At 35.2% G+C, this 27,236-nt stretch overlaps 1 protein-coding gene across 1 annotated transcript in view; it reads left to right on the plus strand.

Annotated features, from left to right (window-relative positions):
* RTKN2 (rhotekin 2) overlaps positions 1-27,236 on the plus strand; it is an 81,353-nt gene that overhangs the window by 14,581 nt on the left and 39,536 nt on the right. Inside the window, exons 2-5 of the mRNA XM_023738662.1 lie at positions 2,659-2,717; positions 10,981-11,034; positions 15,643-15,760; positions 18,145-18,342. Of these exons, the coding sequence (XP_023594430.1) occupies positions 2,659-2,717; positions 10,981-11,034; positions 15,643-15,760; positions 18,145-18,342 (429 nt within the window). The remainder of the gene's footprint in view (positions 1-2,658; positions 2,718-10,980; positions 11,035-15,642; positions 15,761-18,144; positions 18,343-27,236) is intronic.

The following is a 27,236-nucleotide window of genomic DNA, read 5'->3' on the forward strand; positions in this document are numbered from 1 at the left end:
AGCTTGTCTCAATTTTTAAAAAGACAGCCTTAATTCTGTATGATTATGTGGTTAATTGGATTCATATTTTGTTTTGATAATATTTGCATATAATGAATTTGCTGACTGGCCCTAGAAATCCCTTTGCAAATAATTTTTAATTGCAGGTAAGAAAGCTGTACTCTGCCACGTGGTTGAATAGTTTGGAAGGGAAAAATTTTTTTTTTTTTGGTAAAGAATAAGTTTACTTCTGGTGTTCCTAGTATTTCAGAATTTCACTTGCGTGCCAAAGCCTCAAGTTTAATTCAATTTAATAATACCTAATGGATCTTAACTTTAACATAATCTATGGCCTAGTCTGTAATATCCAAGTTACTCACCATATTAGAGCTTCCTTATCTTTTTTCACTAAAATAAGTAGTATATGAATTTATATTATGCATTACTCATATAGAAGTAATTTTTTTAAAATGTTACTTACGAATGCCAACAATGTAAATACAAATGTATTTATATTGTATTTCTTGTACCAATTGGAAGAAATTGAGATTTGTGTTTGATTTCAAGTGGGCATTTCAGTATATTATTTTCACCAAAATATAAAACAGATAATTCAGTTGAATTTTTTCACACTGATGAACTAAGCAAGCTAATGTGAGGCATAGAAAATATTGAACTTGACACTCTTTTCATTTTATGATTCACTGGAACATTATTTTGGAAAAAACATGATTTTGAATCAGTGAATACTTATATTTTTCATTGAGTGTAGTCTATTTTAACTTACATACTAGGTGTGATCATAAAGTAATTAGATAGGATTCTGAGAATATACGGCTTTTAATCTACTACAGTGCTTTAATCATACCTAGTATGTGATTCTATAAATACCCCATATAAACTTAAGTACCTTAGTAAATTATTTTAGCTCATTTGAAATATACTTCACATATAATACTTGTGTGCTTAATCCGAAAAAGGGATAAAAAAAATCATGTTTCGTCATCCAATTTGGAACCGTGATAATGAATACATAGATAGTCTCTTGTACAAAGCTACTGACATGCTCTGAGATGGGCTAGTAATTAGAGTAACCTCCCACTCCATACTCCCACCTGGTCTTTTTCCAGAAGCCCTCTTAGAATCAAACAGTATTAAAATGAAGTTTTCATCTTATCACATATTCGAAGTACCTAATTACATTAGCTGACAGTTAATTAGCTAACCAAATAGAGACTCCTGCCCCCCCCCCAAAAAAATGCAAAAAATGCTCTTGGAAATATTGCTTGAGAAATAGAGTGCTAATCTATAAATGCAGGTTATTAGAAAGTAGGTTATTGGGGAGCTATTTAAGGATGGAATTGAACTTGTCTAGGAGGAGATACCATTTTTTTAAAGTTTTTTTATTGTAGTAAAATACCTATAAAAAAATTTTCCATTTTAACCATATGTAAGTGTTCAATTCAGTAGCATTAATTATAGTCACAATGTGCAACCGTTGCCACTATTTATTTCCAGAATGTATTCATCACCCCGAACAGAAACTCAGTATTCCTTCGGTAATTACTTCCCATTGTCCCTTCCCCCAGCCCTTGGTAACCACTAATCTACTTTCTGTCTCTATGGGAGATATCTATTTTGAAAGATGTTTTTTTCATGGTAATAGTACACTCCAAAATCAGATCTGGAAATGTCGTATATCCCCGGAGTTTCCTTTGAAAATTTTTTCTATTGTCATGATAATATTTTCCTCTCTACATTTTATTTTCTCTTCAGAGCCACTCCCTTCCTTTCCCACCTTAGTTAGTTAATTTATTGTTTTAGTATCTGCTTAGTTCTTTGCAATTTCGGAGAAATGAAATATAATATTAACTGCATATAAACATATTGTTAGTTGCCATCAAGTCGATTCCGACTCATGGTGACTGCATGTATGAAGAGTAAAACTGCTCCGTAGAGTTTTCAAGGCTGTGATCTTTTGGAAGAAAGTGCCAGACCTATCTTCTGAAACACCCCTGGGTGAGTTTGAACCACCAACCTTTCGGCTACTAGTTGATCACTTAGCTGTTTACACCACCCAGGGACCCTTTATAATAAAAAATATAAATATATAGCAGAGAGAAATTTTCTGATAAAAATTACAAATATATAGCAGAGATAAATTTTCTGATAATCCGTCAAATTCTGTAAAGATAAGTTACTCTTGGTCAGCAAGTTACCTGATTGGGAAGTTCATTAACTTTTTCAGGCCACTGTATCCGGTAAGCTGGAAATGTAATTTATGAAATGGTGCTCGAAGGTACTATACTTTTGGAACCTGGGCAGATATTATACTTCTTATTTATGAGTGTAAGTAATCACAAGGGATTTCGTTATAGAGTAAGCTGGTATGCAATCAGCAAAGAATATAAAGTTTATATGAAAAATGAAAGAGAATGGCTCTGTGTATTTCTGTTAAAACCAGCTAGCTGTTGAGTAAATGTTTTTTTAAAAAAAAACAAACCCACGGCCGTAGAGTCGATTCCAGCTTTGAGTCAAATCATTTACATTAACTGGAAGTCATTATTGTTTATAGGTATGTGTTCATTTTAAAATGTATTTATTTGTGAAAACTGTTAAAACAATTGTTTTTTGGGAAAGATATATATATTTTTTTAATAAGGCTTTTTCTTTTGACAGCAGTGTAAGTTTTGAAAGTAAAGAACGAACAGCATGTAAAGGGAAGATTGCCATATCAGGTATGCTATAGATGGATTATTTTTATATTGCTTAATAAATTCTATAAAAAACTTCCTCAAGTTGTTTTTGTTAACTTCCTGCTTCCCTTCAGTTTTATTTTGCATATTTCTGTCAGAATATTTGTCCTAAAACACTGTTTTCATCATTATGCTCTACATTTGTGTAGAGCTTTACAGTTTAGGAAAACTTTCATATACGTTACATGTATTACACAGTTTTATCCTTAGTGCAGCCTTGTGAAATAAGTAGGGCAGTTCTCATTTTCTACATATCAGAAGTTAAGTTACTCACTGTAACTGGTTGAGCTGGGCAGCAAACCCAAGTCTTTTGACTCTCCATTCCTTTTCTGCTCAGAAGCGTTAATGTTTTTTAATATTGTCTGGGCTAGAAGTTCATGAGGGTTGGAATCATGTTTGTTTTGTTCATCACTGTAGACCCAGAAGCTAACATAATGCTTAGCACATAGTAATTGCTCAGTGAATATTTATTTATTGGATAGATGACTGCTATTTATTGACTGCAGGATAAAGACCAAACTGTTTTTTCCCCAGAGTTTTCCATTCTGACTCAACTATTTTCTAGGCATATCTTCCACTATACGTAAACTGTCAGCTTTCACCAGGCATTTCTCTCTTCGTCTTGTGAACTCACCCCATGATCCTGGTATCCAATTAGCTCTTGAAATAACTGTATTTCTTTCAAGATCTACTTGCTCAACCATAAAGCCTTTCCTGTTATTCCAACTAGGAATGTTTCCTTTCTCTGACTTCCTAATGCAGTTAGGAGATTCTTCACCACTAGATGGCACTTATGCTGTGTAGTCTCAGTTTCTCCAAAGTGTTAAGGAAGCTGAAGACAAAGTGTCTTGGAGATGTGACAGATTGAAGTGAACACATGGCTTACTTGTGTGTATAATCATTAGATAATTCACCTTCTACAAACATTATTTCATCAGCATATTTTGGAAACAACAGTATCTGCCTTTATGGGTCCTTAAGTACTAACTAGGTGTCTAAGTTATCTAGTGCTGCTATAACAGAAATGCCAGAAGTGGATGGATGGCTTTGGCAAACAGAAGTTTATTTTCTTCAGTTTAGGAGGCTAGAAGTCCAAATATAGGGTGCAGGCTCTAAGAGAAGACTTGTTCTGTCTGCTGGCTCTGGAGGAAGGTCCTTGTCTCTTCTGAGCTTTTGCTCCTGGGCAGTCTTCATGTGGCTTGGCATTTCTCTTGCTTGTTTAATCTGTTTTATATCTCAAATGAGATTGATTTAAGACATACCCTATATTAATCCTGTCTCATTAATATAACAAAGACAAAAACCCAAACCAAACCCGCTGCCATCAAGTTGATGCTGAGTCATAGTGACCCCATAGGGTTTCCAAGGCTGTAAATCTCTACAGAAGCAGACTGCCACATCTTTCTCCCACGGAGCCACTGGTTTCAGACCACTGATGTTTTCAGTTAGCAGTCGAATGCTTTAACACTACACCACCAGGGCTTCTTTAACAAAGACAACTCATTCCCAAATGGGATTATAACCACAGACATAGAGGTTAGGATTTACAACACATTTTTTGGGGACACAATTCAGTCCCTAACACTAGGTTATTTCATTGACCAAAAGCCTTGTTCTTTTAGTATCAGGGAGCCTGCTGCTACATTTCAGGCCCTCTCACCCAAGGAACTGTTTTTAGAAATGTTTTTTATGAAGAAATAAAAATTCTTATTCAGGAAGAATAGATCTAAATCTTATATAGGATATAATTGGCCCAAATCAGAGGAATTGCTGTCCGCTAATCAAAAATTCTTCAGAAAAATAACTATATAAAAATCTGTTTCTTGTTTTATACTTATTTATATGCGTGTTTTCATCTTTCCAATTATAAGACTGGGATAAAACATGTTTTATACCTCTTTGTGTCCTTTTGATACCTAACATAGTACATTTACATGTTAGGTATTCACTATGTTCAATACGTTTTAACATGAATAAATAAAATATTATGTCTTTAAAGATGATTTCTAAAAATATTTAAACATAATCCTCCATTCGTTGCTTCTAATATGGTACCATATAGTATGCAAATGAGATATGTTAAATTGCTATTGAAGACTTAAATGACATGATAGCGTTAACATCTGTTGTCATTTCTTAATAGTTTATTGATTATAGCAATTCATGATCTTGGAATTAACTGTACATTTAGAAGGGTGTTTAGGTAAAAGCTTCTGAAGTAAAATTTTATTTTCCCACATTTTAAATAAAATGTTTTCATGACCACAAATGTTCAAAGTGCAAAAATGAAACTTATTTCTATATGTGTTCCTTCTTTCCAAAAGATAACTTCAAATTAAGGATCTGAAAGTCTCAGAAAATGGAATATATATGTAATTTCTTTTCCTCTTTGCCTAGCCTTAATTATATTTTGTCTATATATTGGTTAAAAAAAAAGAAAAATAAAAAATTCACCTTTATAAATCCAATTTCTTTTGGCATTGGGGTGGAAGTGTGACTTGTTTTGGTCAAAATGAATATTTGTAACAAAGTTTCATAATTTTTCTGAGATTACATTGATGACCAAGAGATACCCAGGTTTTTCATTTCCAGCTTTACCACTCACTGGCCAGTTGTTTATAAAAGTAAAGGATAATAATTGAGGTATTTATTCTTATTTCTGCTGAATGCCAAATAATTGTGTTGCGGTAGTGTCTCAGCTTATTCACTGATTACAGATTCTATGACTACAGCCAAATTAATTCGCCAAGTACCTCAGTTTTCACCTTTGAAAATGATAGACTTTTAGGTTCTGATGGCATCAAGCTAGGCATCCTATTATGGCTCTCTCAGTGTACCAATAAAATATCAGTGAAGATATACAAATGACAAAGGCAAGAATCCTGTAAAGTAAAACTGAGTCAACCATTTCCAAGAATCTGCAAAGAATTGCTACCATCTGAAGCTGGATTGAGAAACATAATTGGTGGGTTACACATCTTTGGCTGTCTGGAAAGTATATGACCACCTGGGAAATAGATAAGAAATGTCCACCTCCCTTTCTTGGGGCTCTGAGAGGGTAAGACTGACCAACAGCTTTGGGTGTACAGCAACGGAAGTCAGAGAGTCCTTGTTCCTTTCATGATAATGTAAATAGTGCCACCCTAACAGTAAGAACAGCTGTGAACAAGAGCAGTTGAGACATGTGCCAGCAACTGTGGTTAAGCAAAAAGAAATGGGCTCATTTAACAGGACACTGGCCAATCATAATTATAAAAAAAAAAAAAAACCATTAAAATCTAGAACAAAATAATGATGTCTGTTTTCATCAGTGTAATTGAACACTGTTTTAGAAATCCTTGCAAAAATAGTAAGAATAAAAGATGAAACTATTGAAGAGAAATAGACATTGAATGCCGTTTGAAGATAATAAGTTGCAGACCTAGAAAATCTAAGGGAATTTACTGAAACACTATTTGAATCAATAAAGAATTTAGTAAAAGTGGCTAGATTTAAAATAAATATACATAAAACTGTATCTTCTCTCAAAACCAGCAATAACTAAGTAGAAAACAATGGCAAAAAATATTCCACTTGCAATAACACCAATAAATAAACATTAAATACCTGAGGCTAACCTTAACAAAAGTGTAAGGGTAAATGTACCATGCTACTCTCTGTCAAACAGATTACTATAAAGATATTTCCCAAATTAGTTTACGTAATAGAATTCTAGTGAAACATGAGGTCCCTGAGTGGTGTAAACGGTTTGCATTTGTCTACTAATCCAAAGGACGATGGTTCAGATTCACCCAGCAGTGCCACAAAAAGAAGACCTGGCAATCTTCTTCCATAAGGATTACAGCCAAGAAAACCCTATGGAGTAGTTCGTAAGTCAGAATCAGCTCGATGGCAATGGATTTGTTCCTTTTATTTTTTTTTTTTAATGAAACATTTGGGAGGGAGGGATTTTGACAAAATAGCTCTAAAACCCATTTAAAGAACTTAGCAAGCGAGAATAAGATGTTTTTGAAAGGATGTACATTTTCTAACAAATATTAAAGTATATTATCAAGGTATGATGATTATGATAAACAGAGTAATTGATCCATAAAACATACAGCCAAAAAACAGACACTAAGAATGTTATATAGATAAAGGATAGTATCATAAATCAGGAAGAGAAGGCTATTGGATTTATAAATAGTGCTGGAACAATTATTTTTCTAAGAAGATTTGTATTCTCACCTCACATACCCAACAATTTCACATAGACTAGTTAACTTTTGAAAGTATAGACCATAAATAATGTCTAGAGAAAATGTAGATGAATAGTAACTTATCTGTGTCACCAAGAGACCTTTGAAACATAAAATAATGAAAAGATTGGCTTATTTCATTATGTAAAAATTTAAAAATTTTTAAAAATATGTTTAAAATACAAAAGGGACCAACCACTAGGAACTATAAACAGTATGACAAAGCAAGAATATTTTTATTAAGTAAAGAGCTCCTAAAATTCAATGAAAATATTCAGTAGAAAAATGGTTCATGGATACGAATAGATTCACTAAAGTGGCCAAGAAATATATTAACGTTTTTGTTAATCAAGAAAATGGAAATCTAAACAATTAAATCCTGTCACCTGGATATTAAATTGGTAAATATATTTTTTAAATTATTACTGAATGAGATGTATGTAAAATGCTTAGTTTGGACATGGGGAAAGCCCAATAAGTATATTTATCAGGATCGATAAATACATATCTGCTGGATTAGGTGATGATGGGGGAGGGGGACTAATATAAAGCTTTTCTAAAAAGAAAATTGGAAATAGGTATTAAGAGCCTTAAAAATAGAAGTCTGAAAAAAAATAGAAAAGTAGACAAAATCATGTGATCTAAAAAGTGAAGCACATAAATCTAGCTGAATACCTTAATTTCTTAAAGATTTGTAATTAATTGAAAGTGGCAATAATTAATAGGCATGAAAAATTTGCATATAAACTTCCTAAGTGGTAATAGGGAATTGTTTTAGAAAAAGAAATTTTCCATACATAAACTGAAGAGAAAGTTTGAGGTGTATTTATGTTGTTGCTGTTAGCTGCTGTGGAGTCAGTGCCTGACTCGTGGCAACCGCGTGCACAGTGGGATGAAACTCCTGCCCTGTTCTGCACCATCCCCGTGATTGGTTGCAGATTGGACCATTGTGATCCATAGGGTTTTCATTGCTCATATATACTCTCCAGGCAATTAAAACTAATTTCACTTGTCCATTGAAATCTCTTTACTGTGCTGTGTTATACCGTAATTCATACATCTTTATCAATTTGGTAGAACCTTGATCTTCTAACTTTGAAAATACATAATGTCTTAGTTATCTAGTTCTGCTATAACAAATATCACAAGTAAATGGCTTTAATGAACAGAAATTTATTTTCTCCGGTTGAGGAGGCTAGAAGTCCAAATTCAGAGTGCCGATTCTAGGGCAAGGATTTCTTTCTTTCTTGGCTCTGGAGGGAGGTCCTTTTCTCTTCAAGCTCCCACTCCTGGGTGATCTTCTTGTGGCTCAGCATCTGTCTTTCCTCATCTCTGCTTCCTAGCTTGCTTGTTTAATCTCTTATATATCTTAAAAGAGATTGACTCAAGGTACACCCTACACTAATCCTGCCTCACTAACAACAAAGACAACTCATTCCCAAATGGGATTTTAACCATAAGCATAGAGGTTAGGATTTACAACACATATTTTTGGGGAAAACAATTCAATTCATAGCACATATCAAGAGGATGTGATAGGAAAATTGTTACTATTATCACCTGGTATTAAAAGTAAAGGCGAGGCACTATTCACGATAGCCAAAAAGTGGAAACAACCCAAGTTTCCATCAACAGATGAATGGATAAACAAAATGTGACATATGCGTATACTGGACTATTATTCAGCCTTATAGAGAAATGAAGTTTTGGTACATGCTACGACATAGATGAACCATGAAAACATGCGGAGTGAACTAAGACACAGAAGGACAAATATCGTATGATCCCACTTAAACATGAAATATCTACAACAGGCAAGTGTAGCGAGACTGAAGTTTATTAGTGGTTACCAGGGGCTGGGAGGAGTTATTGCTTAAGGGGTACTAAGTTTCTGTTTGGGGTGATGAAAAACTTTTGGAAGTAGATGGTGGTGATGGTTGCACGACATGGTGAATGTAATTAATGTCACTAATTGTACATTTTAAAGCGGTTAAAATGGCAATTTTTGTTGCATACATTTTACCACAATAAAATAAAACAATAAATAAAGGGGAAAATGGAGAAAACTAGGAAGTAAAAATTTAGAATATCTCAAAGTTCTAGATTAACTTCTGGAATGAGGACCATTAGCACAATTACTTTAGCATTTAAAGACTGAATAAGAGAAAATACGTTTCAATCACTTTTAGAGCATATGTCCGTTTCTTGGCCTGAAAATAGTAGTATATTCTTCTCTCTAGTTTTATTTCTTAAGGAAAATACTGCAGTGTGCACATGAATATATAAAGATCTTCAAATTCTTTTGTAGATAAATCGTACTGGAAAAACCTTGAATCTGGTTGTCAAGAGATGGGTCTCTACCAAAAACCAGTGATCTTAGACAAGTCCCTTATTTTCTTTGAAGTTTGCATATTGGATAAAAGCACTAAAGTCACTTCTACATCTACTATTCTATGTCTTTAAAATGTATTTAACTACAGTTGCTCTTACTGCTTACCAAAAAATAGAAATTCCACAAACTGGATTGCCCATAATTCACCTATTTTTAAAATGTAGATCACAAAATGAAAATGTTAATGGTATAAGCTTATTATAGATCACTTAATAAATCAATTATTTGAGTAATGGTTGTAAAAAATGGTGTGGCAGAGACACATGACCTCCTCTAACTTCATGATGGGGAGAGGGAATCATTATCATCATGAACAGCCCAAGGCTGATTCCTATGAGGCTGAGGTCAGATATACCTCCTCTCTCCAACCTTTTTAGCAATTCTGACATGAGCCATCCCTCCTGTGGCTCGCTGTACTTCTCTGCTGGGTTTGGTAATTCAGTGCAGTGGCCACTGAGAACTCACAGACAATACTCACAGTTATGGGGTTTATTAGGGAAGTAGCAGGTTACAATTTGGAGCCCTGGTGGCACAGTGGTTAAGAGCTCAGCTGGTAACCAAAAGGTCAGCAGTTCGAATCCACCAGCTGCTCCTCAGAAACCTTATGGGGCAGTTCTACCCTGTCGTTTAGGGTCACTATGAGTCAGAATCGACTCAATGGCAATGGGTTTGGTTTTTTTTTTTAGGTTATAATTCAGAAACGACTCAGGATATAGTTCTTCGATCAGGATAGCCTCTTCTCAGTTGTACTCGCAGGCAGCCCTCAGCTCCTCGGCCCCTCGGCCCAGCCTCTGCCCTGCTTGGGCAAGTGTTACAAATCTCTTTAGCTCCGCCATTAAGTACCCAGGGGCACCCCACTGCAGTAAGCCTCAGCCCAAAGGCGCTCAGCACTTTCACTCCATGGGTGGGCAAGCCTAGCTTCCTCGACAAGTGCCCGGAGGCACCCTACTCTGTTAGCAAGCCTCCTGCCCAAAGGTGCTCTGCTTTCTCACTCTTGGGCCAGGAAGCTCACCATGCTGTCTCCTGCTGATCTACTCATAATGATGCCTTTGCTGCCGCCATTTATCTGCCACTGCTTCTCGCCGTCTTGCCATCTTCAGTGTTACAGCTTTCTGTCCCCTGGGCCTGGGAGGATCTAAGTGGAGAATCGCGGCTCCAAAGGATGGGTTCTGCTCTCATCTCTCCTTGGTGGTAGTCAGGTCCCCCTTTTCCACCTCTAGGACATCTCATTTTAAGCCTAGCGGGATCATACACCTTATTTACGTGGTCCCACCCCCACATGGGTGCAATGCACCTTATTTACATTATTAGCAAGTTATCCAGTTCTCTTGGTGGGCCACAAGTACCTCATTTGCATAGTTCCACGTGTTCATCTCATGGAAGTTACAAAGACTATGGCTAACAGGGCCATGTTAAGTAATTTATTGCAGTGCATTGGTGCTTTTGCTTTTTAGTAGTTTTTTAAATAAATGTAACTGATTTTATGTTCCTAATCCATTATGGAATTATCAGAATACATTAGCAAATGCATTGTGGAATCCATAGGTTCATGTCATGTTAAGAAATAAAACTTAGAAAAAATTATATTTGACATTTCTTTTCCACTCTTCTGTAGATATTCGAATACCACTAATGTGGAAGGACTCTGATCACTTCAGCAATAAAGAACGTATGTATGATTTTAATTTACAATTGAAATGTTTTCTTTAGTATATAGTAAATTTGTGATTATCAGAGGAAAAAAAGGCTGCTTCCACACTGAAATAAATTGGTGCCGTTTGATAGAATAAGCAGAATCTTGTGAAACTGGTTTTTCTGATTTTTAGTATAAATGTGTTATAGTCACTTGATACGAATTAAGATAATGCATATCTAGTGTCCTTTTAGTTGTTGATGGGAAACTGTACAAGGACTGTAAGTAACAGGTGGTGGGGGAGGGTAAAGCAAAAGAAAGTTTAAGAAGTAAAAGTAGAGGCAGCATTTCTTTTATTTGACCAGAATCTGGGAGATCTTTTTGTGCCTTATTTTGTTATTTCAGATTATTTAACAGGATGTAAGAGGGAAAGATTTTTTTTCTTCAGCATTTTCTGGCTTTATATAGTCTTTACAAATCCATGTATTGCTTAGGTCATGGAAATTAACCTCAAATTATTTCTAGCTGTTAGAGGCAAAGCAGAAAACATATGATAATCCTTTTTCTTTCTTGTCTGTTGTGATAGCTTTGCTCCTCTTACTTTAAAAACTGAATCATATTGGGCATAATTAGTTTTATATGAAGAAAACAAAATCAATTTAGTGTATTATTCAATTAAGAAGTATAATTTACTTTAAAAAGAAATACAAGTGGGAATAAAGTAAATCTTTCTGATTATTATAGAGAATCAGTTTTTCTGGAGCAGCATTTTTTCAATAATGAGGACTTAGCCCTTTAATTACCTGATAGTTTTTTTAAAACATCACCATATTAAAGGGCCCAGCAGCTATGTTTTCAATGTTCCCATGACTATTTTTTATTGCTTTTTGTGGTTTCCTCTCTTGCTTTTAGTTTCGTGGAAATTGTTTTGTTGTTGTTAATGTGCCTACTCTGAACCTCTTCTAATAAGAAACGTCTTTTCTTAAGTAGACTTAGAAACCCAAATGACAAAGGTAATAGTATACCTGTAATAATGTGTTTGCCATTAATTAAAGCTTAAAAAATTTTCTAGGAATAATATATATATGAGTTGGGTGGTTTCTTTAGGTTGCTGAGAGGCCTATATATTTATTTTTTGGTACTCCCTAGTTTAATTGCTGTGTTCTAGTTGAGTGTCCGTAGTTTCTCTGTAAGTTTGTTGTACTGTGGTGGCTTGCATGTTGCTGTGATGTTAGAAGCTGTACCATCAGTATTTCAAATACCAGCAGGGTCACCCATGGCAGACAGATTTTAGCAGAGCTTCCAGACTAAGACAGACTAGGAAGAAAGACCTGGCGATCTACTTCCAAAAAGGATTGGCCAATGAAAATCTTATGAATAGCAGTGGACCATTGTCCAATACAGTGCCAGAAGATGAGCCCCTCAGGTTCGAAGGCACTCAAAATACGACTGGGGAAGAGCTGCCTCCTTAATTACATGGGTGGAATAAAGCTTTCAGGACCTTCATCTGCTGAGGTGGCATGACTCAAAATGAGAAGAAACAGAGCTGCAGATATCCATCAAGAATTGGAATGTGCAATGTACCAAGTATGAATCTAGGAAAATTGGAAGTCATCAAAAATTAAATGGAACACATAAATATCGATATCCTAGGCATTCATGAGCTGAAATGGACTGGTATTGGCCACTTTGAATTGGATAATTATATGGTCTACTTTGCTGAGAATGACAAATTGAAGAGGAATGGCATCGCATTCATCATCAAAAACAACATTTCAATATCTATCCTGAAGTACAAAGCTATCAGTATTAGGATAATATCCATATGCCTACAAGGAAGACCAGTTAATACTACTATTATTCAAATTTATGTACCAACCACTAATTCTAAAGATGAAGAAATTGAAAATTTTTACTACCTTCTGCAGTCTGAAATTGATGAAACATGCCATCAAGATGCATTGATAATTACTAGTGATTGCCTTGGTGATAGAAACTATGCTGGAGATCATATTATAGAATTTTGCAAGACCAACAACTTATTCATTGCAAATACCTTTTTTCAACAACATAAATGGTGACTATACATGTGGACCTCACCAGATGGAATACACAGGAATCAGATCAACTACATCTGTGGAAAGAGATGATAGAAAAGCTCAATATCATCAGTCAGAATGACCAGAGGCCAACTGTTTTAACAGATCATCAATTGCTCATACACAAGTTCAAGTTGAAGCTAAAGAAAATTAAAACATGCCCACAAGAGCCAGTGTACCATCTTAAGTATATCCCACGGAAATTTAGAGACCATCTCAAGAACAGATTTGACACATTGAAGACTAATGACCGAAGACTAGATGAGTTGTGGGATGACATCAAGGACATCATACATGAAGAAAGCAAAAGGTCATTAAAAAGATGGGAAAGAAAGAAAAGACCAAAATGTATGTCAGAAGAGATTTTGAAACTTGCTCTTGAACGTAGAGTAGCTAAACTGAACAGAGGAAATAGTGAAGTAAAAGAGCTGAACAGAAGATTTTAAAGAGCAGCTCAAAAAGACAAAGTAAAGTATTATAATGAAATGTGTAAAGACCTGGAGTTAGAAAACCAAAAGAGAAGAACTCTCTCTGCATTTTTCAAGCTGAAGGATCTGAAGAAAAAAATCAAGCCTCGAGTTACAATATTGAAGGATTTTATGGGCAAAATATTGAATGACACAGGAAGCACAGAAAGAAGATGGAAGGAATACACGGAGTCACTGTACCAAAAAGAATTGGTCAGTATCCAACCATTTCAAGAGGTAGCATATGATCAACAGCCTATAACATTGAAGGAAGAAGTCCAAGCTGCATTGAAGGCATTGGTGAAAAACAAGACTTCAGGAATTGACAGAATACCAGTTGAGATGTTTCAACAAACAGAATGCAATGCTGAAAGCATGCCCTCATCTATGCCAAGAAATCTGGAAGACAGCTACCTGGCCAACCAACTGGAAGAGATCCCATATTTGTGCCAAACCCAAAGAAAGATTATCCAAGAATGCGGAAATTATAAAACAATAGCATTAATATCAGACAAAAGTAAAATTGTGCTAAAGATCAATTCAAAAGCTGTTGCACCAGTACATCAACAAGTAACTGCCAGAAATTCAAGCTGGATTTAGAAGAGGATGTGGAATGAGGGTTATCATTGCTGATGTCAGATGGATCTTGGCTGAATGCAGAGAATACCTGAAAAATGTTGAAACCAAAACCGATTGCTGTTGAGTCAATTCCAACTCATAGCGACCCTATAGGACAGAGTAGAACTGCACCATAGGTTTTCCAAGGAACTGCTGGTGGATTCGAACTACCGACCTTTTGGTTAGCAGCCAAACGCTTAACTGCTGTGCCACCATGGCCCCAAAAGATGTTTACCTGTGTTTTATTGACTATGCAAAGGAATTCAACTGTGTGGATAACAAATTATGGATAACATTGCAAAGAATGGGAGTTCCAGAACACTTAATTGTCCTTATGTGGAACCTGTGCATAGACCAAGAGGCAGTTGTTCCAACAGAACAGGCAGTTGTTAAACAGGATACTGCGTGGTTTAAAATCAGGAAAGGTGTGCATCAGGATTGTATCCTTTCACTATACTTATTCATCTGTATGCTGAGCAAATAATCCGAGAACCTGGACTATATGAAGAAGAACACAGCATCAGGATTGAAGGAAGACGCATTAATAACCTGCAATATGCAGATGACACAATCTTGCTTGCAGAAATCGAAGAGGACTTGAAGCACTTACTAATGAAGATCAAAGACTACAGCCTTCAGTATGGTTTGCACCTCAACATAAAGAAAACAAAAATCCTCACAACTGGATCAATAACATCATGATAAACCAGGAAACAATTGAAGTTGTCAAGGATTTCATTTTACTTGGATCCACAATCAATGCTCATGGAAGCAGCAGTCAAGAAATCAACCGGTGTATTGCACTGGGAAAATCTGCTTCAAAATACTTCTTTAAAGTGTTAGCAAGCAAGATGTCATTTTGAGGATTAAGGTGTACCTTACCCAAGCCATGGTATTTTCGATCGCCTCATCTGCATTTGAAAACTGGACAGTGAATAAGGAAGACCAAAGAAAAATTGATGCCTCTGAATTATGGTATTGGCAAAGAATGTTGAACATACCATGGACTGCCAGAAGAACGAACACATCTGTCTTAGAAGAAGTACAGCCAGAATGTCCTTAATAGTGAGGATGGTGAGACTTCATCTCATGTACTTTGGACACGTTATCAGGAGGGACCTGTCCCTGGAGAAGGACATCATGCTTGGTAAAGTAGAGGATCAGCAAAAGAGAGGGAGACCTTCAACGAGATGGATTGACACAGTGGCTGCAACAGTAGGCTTAAGTGTAGCAAGGATTGAGAAGATGGCCCAGGACTGGGCTGTGTTTCCTTCTGTAGGATATGGGGTCTCTATTAGTCAAAACCGACAGGAGGGCACCTAACAACAACAATATGTGAAAGCAAGAATCTGTTAACAAATATTTAAGGCAATATTTTCATGTTCTGTTAGATTTTAACATAACGTAGGTAGGCATGATTTATCACATGGATCTTTGCTTAAAATGATTTTCTTCTCTAGGATCACAGCGCTATGCCATTTTTTGTTTATTCAAAATGGGAGCTGAAGTTTTTGACACTGACTTGATGGTTGTGGATAAAACAATCACAGATATATGTTTTGAAAATGTAACCATATTGTAAGTATGTTTTTAATCTTCAGAGAATAAAAATAATCTAAAATTCTACCTTTTCTTTTTTTCATGGAAGGCATAATTACTGAGTTTTGGATTATTTTGGAAGCATTAAGATCTTAAAAAAGTTTAAAACAGTTTTTGAAAATTACTTTATTTCAAAGAAGCCCATTTCTACATTTGAAATTTTTCTATGTAAAATAAAATGGTAATCTTGTCATTAAACAAGTAGTAAATATTTGGCTCATTGGATATGATAAATTTTGGAAATTTTATAAAGATTTATAGTTCATGCTTACCGAAGCTGTGCATGCAATGGAACCTCACTGTAACATTATTTAATATAGAGTAAATTGGAGCATAAAACAGGTTCTTTTGTCTCATATAGGAGATTTAGTTAGAGGAATACTAAAACGGTATAACAACTTCATTTATAAGGTAGGAATGAAATATGTACCATAAGAAAAGCACTTTAGTAAAATTTCAACGTGTTCTTGTTTCTTATGGTGCCCTTCTTTCATGTACTCCAAAACAATAAAATTCGGTGATCCTCAGGGCTGTTTTTATTGCCTCTGCTCTTTTACAGGCTCATTTTATTGTGGTCATAATACAGAACCAGAAAGAACTCCTCAGATAGCCATAGAAATCACTTTTAACTGAAATAAGTTCTTCCTGGCCCTTTCAAAGGTTGTGTTGGCCTAAAATCAGTTTGTGATTTGTGTATCTTTCAGAGTTTCAAAGTCACCATCATCATGTCTACATGTTAATAGCTACTGAACTGTTAAAATAAAATCAATCTACATTTTTTTTGCCATATTTAGCTATGAAGCTATACAGTTGTAATTTGAAAGTAGTAGTTTTGCTCCTCACATAACATTAAAAAAAACTATTGCAAACCATATTTTATGGCTTCTGTCCAGTGTCCCATAGTAATTGTATGGCACAGAAAAATAAAATGCATTGTTCTGGCTTATTAACAGTAATGTAGACCTTCTTACTCATAAGCTGTATTGTATCAAAGGAATTTGTTTAGAATCCCCACAATGTCCCCAAATGCTTAGATAATTGAGGCTAAAAAATGAATTTTCCTTAATTGTCTTAAATGTATCTTAATTATACATTTATTTCCATTATTAACTATTGCTAGTAGATTGTTTTCCACCAAAATCATCCTGTTAATGAGCTTTTTTCTTCATCTCACTTTGTTATTGTTTGTCTTTACCACAAAGACAAAAATCAGAGTTTTTTTTCAGGGAAAGACCAGTGCAGGTTACACATGATTTATAATTTTTAAAATATTCTGTAAATATTTTTAAATTGTGTTAAAAATAACTGCTGACAAATGTTTTAAATGTTTAAAAATGTGCTTTTTGTTATGATGATTGTTTCTTTTAATGAGTATTCAATATTTATGAATCTTTGGTTTTCCTCTAAATATTGACATTTGGTAGTCATTACCAGGAATACTGTATGTTTAAAAGTTGCCAAATAGTAAACTATAAAAATATCTGGAAGTTATTTCTTGGATTTATTCAAAGTATAGATTGGCCATTTAAATCTTAAAAAGTCTGTGCTGCATTTTTAAAATCTCTGAGGCTGATGGATCTTCTGTCTGTAGGAAACATCTGCTGCTGATGGATCTCTTTTGTAGCTTTTGTATATTTTATTGTTAGTAACACCACCACAGTCTTTTATGGTAAAGGTAGTTCACTGTGTCTGGAAAAGGGCAAAGCCAATCTTAGCGTTTACTAAAATGGCAGAATTTCTGCATATTGATTTAATAAGTATGTATTGAGTATCTTTTATCTTGCAGGCACAGTGCTCGGTTAAGAATACAGGATTACCAAGACAGCCCCTGCCCTCGAGGAGTTCATGCCTTGAAATATATGTCCCTTTATATTGTTTTTTCCCTATATAACCAAGTAGTGAAATGTTCTTTATAGCTGTTTGGTACAAAAGCATAGTGGGTGTTGAGGGGCAGCTATGAGTGGACTATAAATGAGTCCTTATGAAGAAGAAATGAGAACTAAAGGTTTCGGCAGATTTTGTTTTGAAACAATAGTCATTTCAGAAAATTACACGTATAATGTAAATACCTTAAAAGTGGTGATATTAAAGGAATTGCAAGGAGAAATGGCATTGGTAACAGGATGACCAGGCCATTTTATTCTGTTTAATTAATATGCCTGTATGTGTTGGTTAGCTCTGAAATTGCAGTGACTCAGGCCATTTAGATATTAAATAAACAGGGAGATTTTTATCTCATTAGCATATATTAACATAAACTTATTTCAAACACTGATTTTAAATGTTATGAAAACATCAAAGGATGTTATAATTTTATTTTCTACTGAGTTAAATTTCTAACATTATGAATCTCTCGTTTTTAGTAATGAAGCTGGGCCAGACTTTCAAATAAAGGTAGAAGTATATAGTTGCTGTACAGAAGAATCTTCTATAACCAACACACCGAAAAAGCTAGCTAAGAAACTTAAGACATCTATAAGTAAAGCTACGGGAAAGAAAATAAATTCAGTGCTTCAAGAAGATGATCATGAAACAAACTTGTTCTTCAGTTCAGCTATTTTGTAAGTTTCTAATAAAATATTTATGGTAACATAATATGATTATATACTTGTGACGTTTTAAAGTATTGCATTTGGAGTATATGTTTACATTTTAAAATGTTAAAAAAAAAAAAAAATCCAGAAACAAAACTCTGTAGTCTGACATTCACCCAGCTGAGTTATCTTTAATACCTTCCTTTAAAGATGGGAAGTTGGATAACAGTATGTTTTTAGTGATTTGGAATTCCAGTTTCTACCAGAAAAAAATATTTTCCTTGAAAAGGGACTATCTGTACATCAAAGTATTTACTACATATCATTTTACTAATTGAATTTCTACTTGTGTATCATACTTTATTCTTATAAGGTTTTAAGAAACATTTTTTTAAAAATAAAACCCTATTACCATTATCACAGCTATCAAAAACATAAGTCCTTAATATTATCTAACATCCAGTTTGTATTCAAATTGCCCCAATTCTGAAAAACATCCTTTTGCAATTTGTCTGTTCAAATCAGAATTCAGACAAGATCTGTATGTTGCATTTAGGTGAATCTTTTGTCTCTTTGAATCTATAACGATTCCTGTCCTTGTTTTTGCCATTATTTATTGAATAAACCAGGTCTTGTAGAATTTCCCATAGATTGAATTTAGCAGATTATATCTTTGTGGTATTTTTTAACATCTTTTTCCATCACCTATGTTTCCTGTAACTGGTAGTTAGATCTAGAGGACTGATTAGATTCAGGTTCTCTTTTGGGGTAATAGTACTTTGTATTGTTATATATACTTCCTATTGTATCCCACTTTTAGTGATGTTAAAATTCATCAGTGGGTTCAGCCGTTACCAGCCTGATTCATCATTAAAAAGTTCCCTGTCTACCTTTTATCTAATGGTTTTAGTAGCCATTGCTAATCATTCGTTATTTCATTAGGGTTATAATTTGGTGATTTTCTACATTTGTCCTGCATTTTTTTTAAAACCTGGAATTCTGTAAAGAAGAATTTTCCTTCATGAACTCTCTGGATAGAGCTGCAATATAATTGGTAGAGGAAAGTAAGGAGAACATACTTTATTCTTTCCTTTTATATATCAATTTTTAGAAAAATAAGTTGGTGTCCTTGTAAGCATGGAAGCAATCAATGTTTTGTTTTATTTGAACTCTTGTGTTTTTATATACAATCATGTGCCACATAACGTCTATTCAGGCAACGCCCTACCACATATACATCCATGGTCCCGTAAGGTCATAACAGAGTTCAGAAATCCCGATTGGAAAAGGGGACATAATGGACATAACCGAACGTATCAAACACAACAGCTTCTTGCACTCAACAAGTTATCTCGTGTCTCTTGTATACAGAGGATTGTGCTGCCAGGCATATAATATACAGTAAATTGTAGAGGGAGGTTATTTGCCCCAGCAAATACTGTGGTGTTCACACAATGTCCAAATCACATAACATCCTGTTTCATGGAATGTATCCTGGACATTAAGTGACTCATGACTGTATTTATGTTTCAGTCTATTATAATTGGTGCCTAAATTGTCCCATCTTTGATCAGTGGGAATCTTCAGGTTGTCGCCTGTATCCTTCTGACACAACCCTAATCTTTGATAGCTCCTTTGCTTTCTGATGCAACAAGATGTCCTAGTCTCACCTTGTATGTTATTCCCAGGCTTGGAATTACCGTTTCTCCAAGGAGCCCCAGTTTCTCTTGGATACCTTCTTTAAATATTATGTTTGCTGCCTGACAAGTTTTATGTTTATATTTCTTTGCAAAACCAGTGATCAGGCTGTGTTCCTAGAATTTTTTTTGCATGGTTAGTAGAGTTGGCTCTTCAGCATATCAATACTTTCAGAATAAATACAAAAAGCAAAATATTCTAGGTATAGAGCCTAGAAATGGCAGTCATCAAAAGGTAATCAAATAACTCTCTTTGTGTTAGATCTATTTAGATATAAAATATGCCTTGGAACTCTAGTACAATGACTTTCAATCTATTTTGATTGAGGCCCACACTAAGAAATATATTTTACATCATGACTGAGTACATAGCTACCTAAGTAGATCGATTTCATGGTTGAATACTATATTTGCGATATAGTTACCAGATTTTTTTTATTCTAGTTGTTTTCAATCTTTTGAAAACCATTATATTGGTTTCATGATCTAATAACTCCAATCCCACAGTCTGAAAAACAGTCATAGAATTCAAGTCTTTCCTAATATAAGTATCATTAAAAAGAAGGAAAGGGTCCCTTTAATTTTCTTCCTTTAGAACTAAGACCATCCTAGAAACTTTTCTAGGTTAAGGTTATGCTAAGATTTGCTAGAAGGTACTTTAGTTCAATTATAAGATAGTGAAACTATTTATTTTTAAATGATCAGATAAACAAAAATATTTCCAGGTAGAAACAAAGATTTTAGAACTGAAAGAGATATTAGAGATAATCGCCTAGTTACAGTAGTTTTAAAACTTTTTTAAGCTTCAAAATTCTATATTAAAAAAATAAATCTTACAGAAACCTTTAAAGCATGTAAAAGTAATGAGTAGACTTCTCGAGCAGTTTAAGACTTCATTGTTTGGCAGTATATACTTAATTTTTTTTTTTTTATAAAACCCTAGAAATGTCTCTAAAGAGCCTTTGGGAAAAACAAAAAAGCAAAGAAAAAAAAAGATGTGTCTAAGCATCTTCACCTCTTGTATAAGAAAATTGAGACCCAGGAAATAATGTAACTTGTTCAAGGTATTGGGTAATTAGCTAAGAGATACTACTGTCCTCATTTATTACTTGTGTGACCTGGGGCAGATTGATTTACTCTCTCTGGGTTTTGTAGTTCTCTCCACAAAATGAGAATGATAATAATACAATAATACCTAGCCGCATAGGGTCATTATGAGATTCAGTAAGATGATTCATAAACCTACCCATAAAAACTGGTTGCCGTCGAGTTGATTCCGACTCATAGTGACTTTATAGGACAGAGCAGAACCTCCCCACGGGGTTTCCAAGGAGCGGCTGGTGGATTCAAACTGCTTTGGTTAGCAGCTGAGCTCTTAAACACTGTGCCACCATGAACCTGCAGTAGGCTTTTAAAACATTTAGCTCTTACTATCGTTACTATTTTTACTGTTCTCAGATCAGTACTTTTTCTGAACTTTTTTTTTTTAACTCATTCTGAAACATTGCAGTTTAGAAACTTGATACAGGATTATAAAATGTAGACAGATTTTTTTTTTTTTAATTTCAAACCATTGTTTATAATTCCATAAGAGCATGAAAATAATCTAAATCGCGTTAGAACTAACATTTAACCTGTATTCCTCTTTGAAGCCTAGAGGAATTTTTGGGAATAACATTGTTATTGTATACAGTATTAAGTTCTTTTTAATAGGGATTAGTATATTTTTCTTGAAATAGTTATTCTCCTGTTTAAATTTGTCATTCTTCTTGGTTTATCCCTGAATCCAAACACTAATTTTCTTTATGAACATTTGCTATAAAACCTGCATGCCATTTGCTTATTTTACACTATTAAGGTTTGGTCAAAAGATAATAGTAAAACCTTTTCCAGCATTTCACCAAATCATGTTTTCCTAATACCAGCTGTTGACTTTCTGGTGTGAATGCAAAATATACAGGGTTAAACTTACAGCCCAGGACTGTTCTTATCTGACAACTTCCTTAACTGACTACTTCAGTACTGTGATAGGAATTTGAGAATAAGCATAAAGAATTAGAATAAGGGAATCAACTTTCTTTCTTTAACAGTGGTCTAGTTCATTTAGAAGATTTCTAATATAGCTTTTAATCTTTAACCAAAATGAGCATAAAAGATCAAAGTTGGACAGTATGCATCTTCCCTAGTAATATAGCATGTGAACAAATATAGCTGTTTTTCATGAAAAAAAAAAAAGTGAATTTTTTTCAGGCTACCATTTAAAATCATTTATTTTTTCATAATGTTTTTCATAATATTTGTATCCCCAAAAATGTTATAACAATTGGCCTATTTGATAGAAAAAAAATGTGGCTGATTAAACTTTTGAGAACTCAGTATTAGGGTTGGCTGAAAGGAATGAGTGTAATGTTTTAGAAAGAAAATATTATCCTGACAAGAATGCTTTAAAAGTGAGGTCATTGTTGATTTTGGAAGCATTGGCATTATAATTAGTCATGGTTTAAAAATGAAGTAACTTGAAATATCACCACAAAGTATTGTTTGATCTGAAAGAAGACGGTGAACATTTTTGGTAATTTTTAGTATGCTCCCTAATGTGATTCATTTATCCATTTCATTTGTGGAATTTAGCTTACAGAAATTCCTTTAGCTAGATTTTCCCAGTGCCTCTAATAGCTGAATTAACTGTTTTATGTCCCCTGAGAAATATTTAGCACATTATCCTTCACTGTATAGACATAATTTTAAACGATCATCTCATGAAAACTGATAAATCTGTAAGTGATTTTTTACTTGATAAAAAGATTTATTAATTTTTTTTCAAAATAAACCGCCATACTACATTTTAAATTAGATCTAAGTTACAAAACAAGTATCCTAGCACTTGTCTGGAATAAATGGATTATTTTTGTTTTGAGGAAGAATGATGTTAAAAGTTTGGTGCGAAAGATAATGCAGTTTTCAAACATAACTAAGGAATTAGCTACTGAGTATAATTTATTCATTTATTCGTTTGATCATCCAAACATGATTATTCAGCCATTATGTCATGTGGTACATTGGATTAAAAGGTTAATAAGTCATGATCCCTACATTCAGAATTCTTGGATTATAGTAAAATTTGAGTCATGTGTATTTTAACAGAAAAATATCTTAATTTTAAATAATTTCTTAATGAAATATAAAGATACTATGGTATAGTGGGATTCTCTTTCCAATATGCCGCTTCCTAGCGATAGGCAAGTCAGTTACAGCCTGTAAAGTTCTCTCAACTTCAGCTTCCTCATAGGAAAAAGTGGACCAGAGTATCTGCCCTACCTATCTGAAATTGGTGTTGTGAGTATTAAAAAGGGTACTGCATGTCAAAGTGCCTTCAACTCTTCCTATGTAGTATTATAATGCTTTATGTTTCTCTGATTTTTAGAGTAGTTTTTATCCTACTACGTCACCACATTTATTATTACATTATAAAAGTAAAATAAACTCGAGAAATAAAACTTAGAAGAGAAAAAGTTACTCCTAGTTCAGCCACTTTAACCCAAATACTTTTTATCATTTTGAACTGATATTTTCTTCCCAGATTTTTAAACACCTAGGTTTGGGGGATATTTAGATACTCGGAATTATACTATCTTTTCTCCACAATAAACAATTATAACTATGGGGCCGTGGTGGTTCAGTGGCAGAATTCTCCCTTTCCATGTGGGAGACCTGAGTTTGACTCCTGACCAGTGCAACTTTTGGGCAGCCACCACCTGTCTGTCAGTGGGGTCTTGTGTATTGCTGTAATGCTGAACAGGTTTTGGTGAAGTTTCCAATAACTAACACAGACTAGGAAGAAAGGCCTGGTGATCTAGTTCTGAAAAATCAACCAGTGAAAACCCTTTGAATCACAACGGTCCAATCCCATCATGCATGGGGTTGCCATGAGTCAGATGCCAACTCAAGTATAGCTAACAAAAGCAATTATACTGTGCTTTCAGCTTTCTTTTCTGAAGTTATCATGTAGCCTTCACATAATCATTTAATGGCCACATTACCTATCAATTGGATATAAAAAGCAAAACTAAACCAGTTGCCATCAGATTGATTCTGACTCATGGTGACCCCATATATAACAGAGTAGAACTTCCCCATAGAGTTTTCAAGCCTGTGCCCTTTCAGAAGCAGTTTGCCAGGCCTTTCTTTCAAGATGCCTATGGGCAGGTTCCCCAGCCTTTCAGTTAGTAACTGAGCACATAACTGTTTGCACCACTCCTATCAGTGGGATAGGTCATAGTTTATTTAACCATTCTTCGAGGAGGTTATCAATAACTTCTTTCATATTGTTATTTTCAGATATTCATTGAAAGTAGAGGTAAATGTCTAACATATTTACTTTAAAGCAGTTAAGGAAAAGATGTCAGTAACAGTCATTTCCTAGGCCCTGAGAAAAAATTTAAACATATGGTTTTGTCATCAAATAATTTTAACCTACTCTGCCACCCAAGTTACTTTCTAAACATGTCACCTCTCCAGGGTGCCTAGTGCATATCACAGCCTATGACATGGTTGCTTCTTGTGCACGCTAATAGCAGCATTTTATATTCCACTGTATATTGGAATGACTATTCCTAAAGTGAAGACTGCTGAAATTCTTTTGGTGGCCAGAGAATACATTACAATGTCAATCCTAAAAATAAAATTAAAAAGTGTCTCTATTTCTCTCCTTGCCTCCCGCCATTTCAGACATTATTCTTGATGGACTTAACATGCATGAAGACAATGCATCTAGTACCTTGGCCTCTCAGTTTCATGACCTCCTTGCCCCCAGTCATCTGATCTTCTAGTCTGTGTCAGCCATCTATCCCGTGATTGTATCCTAGATCTTGTCATTAGTAATTGCACACGCTTTAACATCTGTATAGCAGGTATCCCACTCTGTCCACCACCTCCCACGTTTTCAGCTTCCTCTCTTTAGTACTCTGGCTTCAGTCCTTAGCTTAGACTTCATGATTTATCATTTTATTCTTTTGTAGCATCTCTCTCCCTTTGTCACACTTACCTTGGGAGAATCCCAACTTTGGTTAAATCTCACTTTTAGCTCTTCTGCACATGCACTCGAGTAGATGAGAAGCTGGAGAAAAACACAGTAATACTGATGGGTCTCGCCGTAGATGCGTGATCACTCCTAACTTTCAGTAGGTTCTGGGTTTCCATTGCTTTCCACTTTACCTCTCTTCAGGGTGAGTATTTCACACATAACCTTCTCTCAAACCTCCAGTATCCCGTCTCCACTCCTCATTCATAGCTGCTGACTTTGCTTCATATATCATTGATACAACTGAAATAATCGGAAGAGAACTTTCATATCCTCTGTCCACCAGATGCATCAGCTTGCCTGCATCTGTTTCTGTATTTGCTGCTTTCCTTCCTTGTGAACTGCCTTTGCCCCATCTAAGGCTATTTGTGCACTAGATACCATCTTCTCAATTACTCAACTAAGGTAGCCTCCTTCACTTATTCCCCCTCTCTCCTACATTATCAGTTTTTCTTCTACATCATTCCCACAAACATATAAACATGCTGAAATACCTCCCATTTCTCCTGCCTGATTTCACAACTGTTTACAGGTAGCTGTCTCTACTTCCTCTCCTCCCATTCTCTCTTGAACCGCTTCAGTCTGACTTTGATCAGGTTACCCCCACCCCCCACCCCTGCACAGAACTGCTGTTAGCAGAGTCAACAGGGATCTACAAGTTGCCAAATCTGATGGCTGGTTATCAGTGCTCCTTTCCTGAACCTTTCAGCACTACTTAACACAATTGATCACACTACTGGGAACACTTTTTTTGCTTGCCTTCTAGGATACTACTTTCTCGTTTTTTCTTCTACCTCAGTGATTGTTCCTTGCTTGTCTCCTTTGTTCATTCCTCTTAAACTTAATAATCGGAAATGTTGTGTCCCAGAATTTAGTCCTTGTGCTTAACTTTCTAGGGAGTCTTCTTTATTGCTGTGGCTTTAAATTTCATCTATATACTGATGACATCCACATTTATATCTCCCGTACCTATTCCTCTCCTGACTCCATGCCCATATTATATCTGTTTGCCTTCCCCACAATGCATCTCAGATATCTAAAACAATCTTGTATTTAACATTTCCAAAACTAAATTATTACTTCCCATATCTATTCTTTTCTCAGTCTGCCTCATCTCAGTTAACAATTCAATTTTTCCAGTTGTTCAGGCCAAAAGCCTTGGTATTATCCTTAACTTATTCCTATCTTTCACATCCCATGTCCACATTGGTTCACCTTTAAAAATACAGGCAGAATCTTATCACTTTTCACCCCCTCTACTGCTACCACAGGAGCACTGGTGGCACAGGGGCTAAGCACTCAGCTGCTAACCGAAAGGTCAGCAGTTCAGATCCACAGGAGAAGGATGTGGCAGTCTGCTTCCGTAAAGATTACAGCCTTGGAAACCCTATGAGGCAGTTCTACTCTGTCTTATAGGATTGCTATGAGTTGGAATAGACTCGAGGGCAGTGAGTTTACTGCTACCACCGTATTCCAGGCTGACATCAGCTCTTGCCTAGATAATTGCGGTAGCTTTCTAGTTCGCTTCTCCATTTTCACCCTTAGCCCCTGCGTCTTTTCTTCACACAACAGCCAGAGGGATCATTTAAAAATACAAGTCAGATCATAGCATGTTTCTCTACTCAAAATCCTCCATTTGCTTCCCATCTCACTCAGAATAAAACAAGTTGTCCTTTCATGCTCTGTAAGCCACTGCAGTGTACAGCGTCTGCCCCCTACTTACCTTTTGGACATCTCTTATCACTCCTGCACTGTGCTCCAGCCATACTGGCCTTGTTGTTAGTAAACACACCTAGCATGTGCTCACTTCAGTCTTCGCGTTTATTTTCCTTTGCCTGAAATGCTCTCCCATGTGCTTTTCTTTCTCATGGTTCATTTCTTTCATTCAGGCCTCGGCTCACGTGTTACCTTCTCAGGCCTTCCTCTCCATTGTCCATCTGAAGTAACCACCTCCCATCACCTTAATCACTTTACTCTGCTTTACTTAACCTCATAGACCTGATACAATTATGTATTTATTTATCTGTCTTCATTTTATTAATTGTTGCACCTAGAAGTTGTTTGTTGCCATCGAAGAGTGCCGGGTAAATGCCAGCAACTCTCACTTATTGTCAAGGATCTGTTCCTGAAAATACCACATTTTG

The sequence above is a fragment of the Trichechus manatus genome, unplaced genomic scaffold, assembly GCF_000243295.1.
Source record: "Trichechus manatus latirostris isolate Lorelei unplaced genomic scaffold, TriManLat1.0 scaffold00007, whole genome shotgun sequence".
NCBI classification, from domain to species: Eukaryota; Metazoa; Chordata; class Mammalia; order Sirenia; family Trichechidae; genus Trichechus; species Trichechus manatus.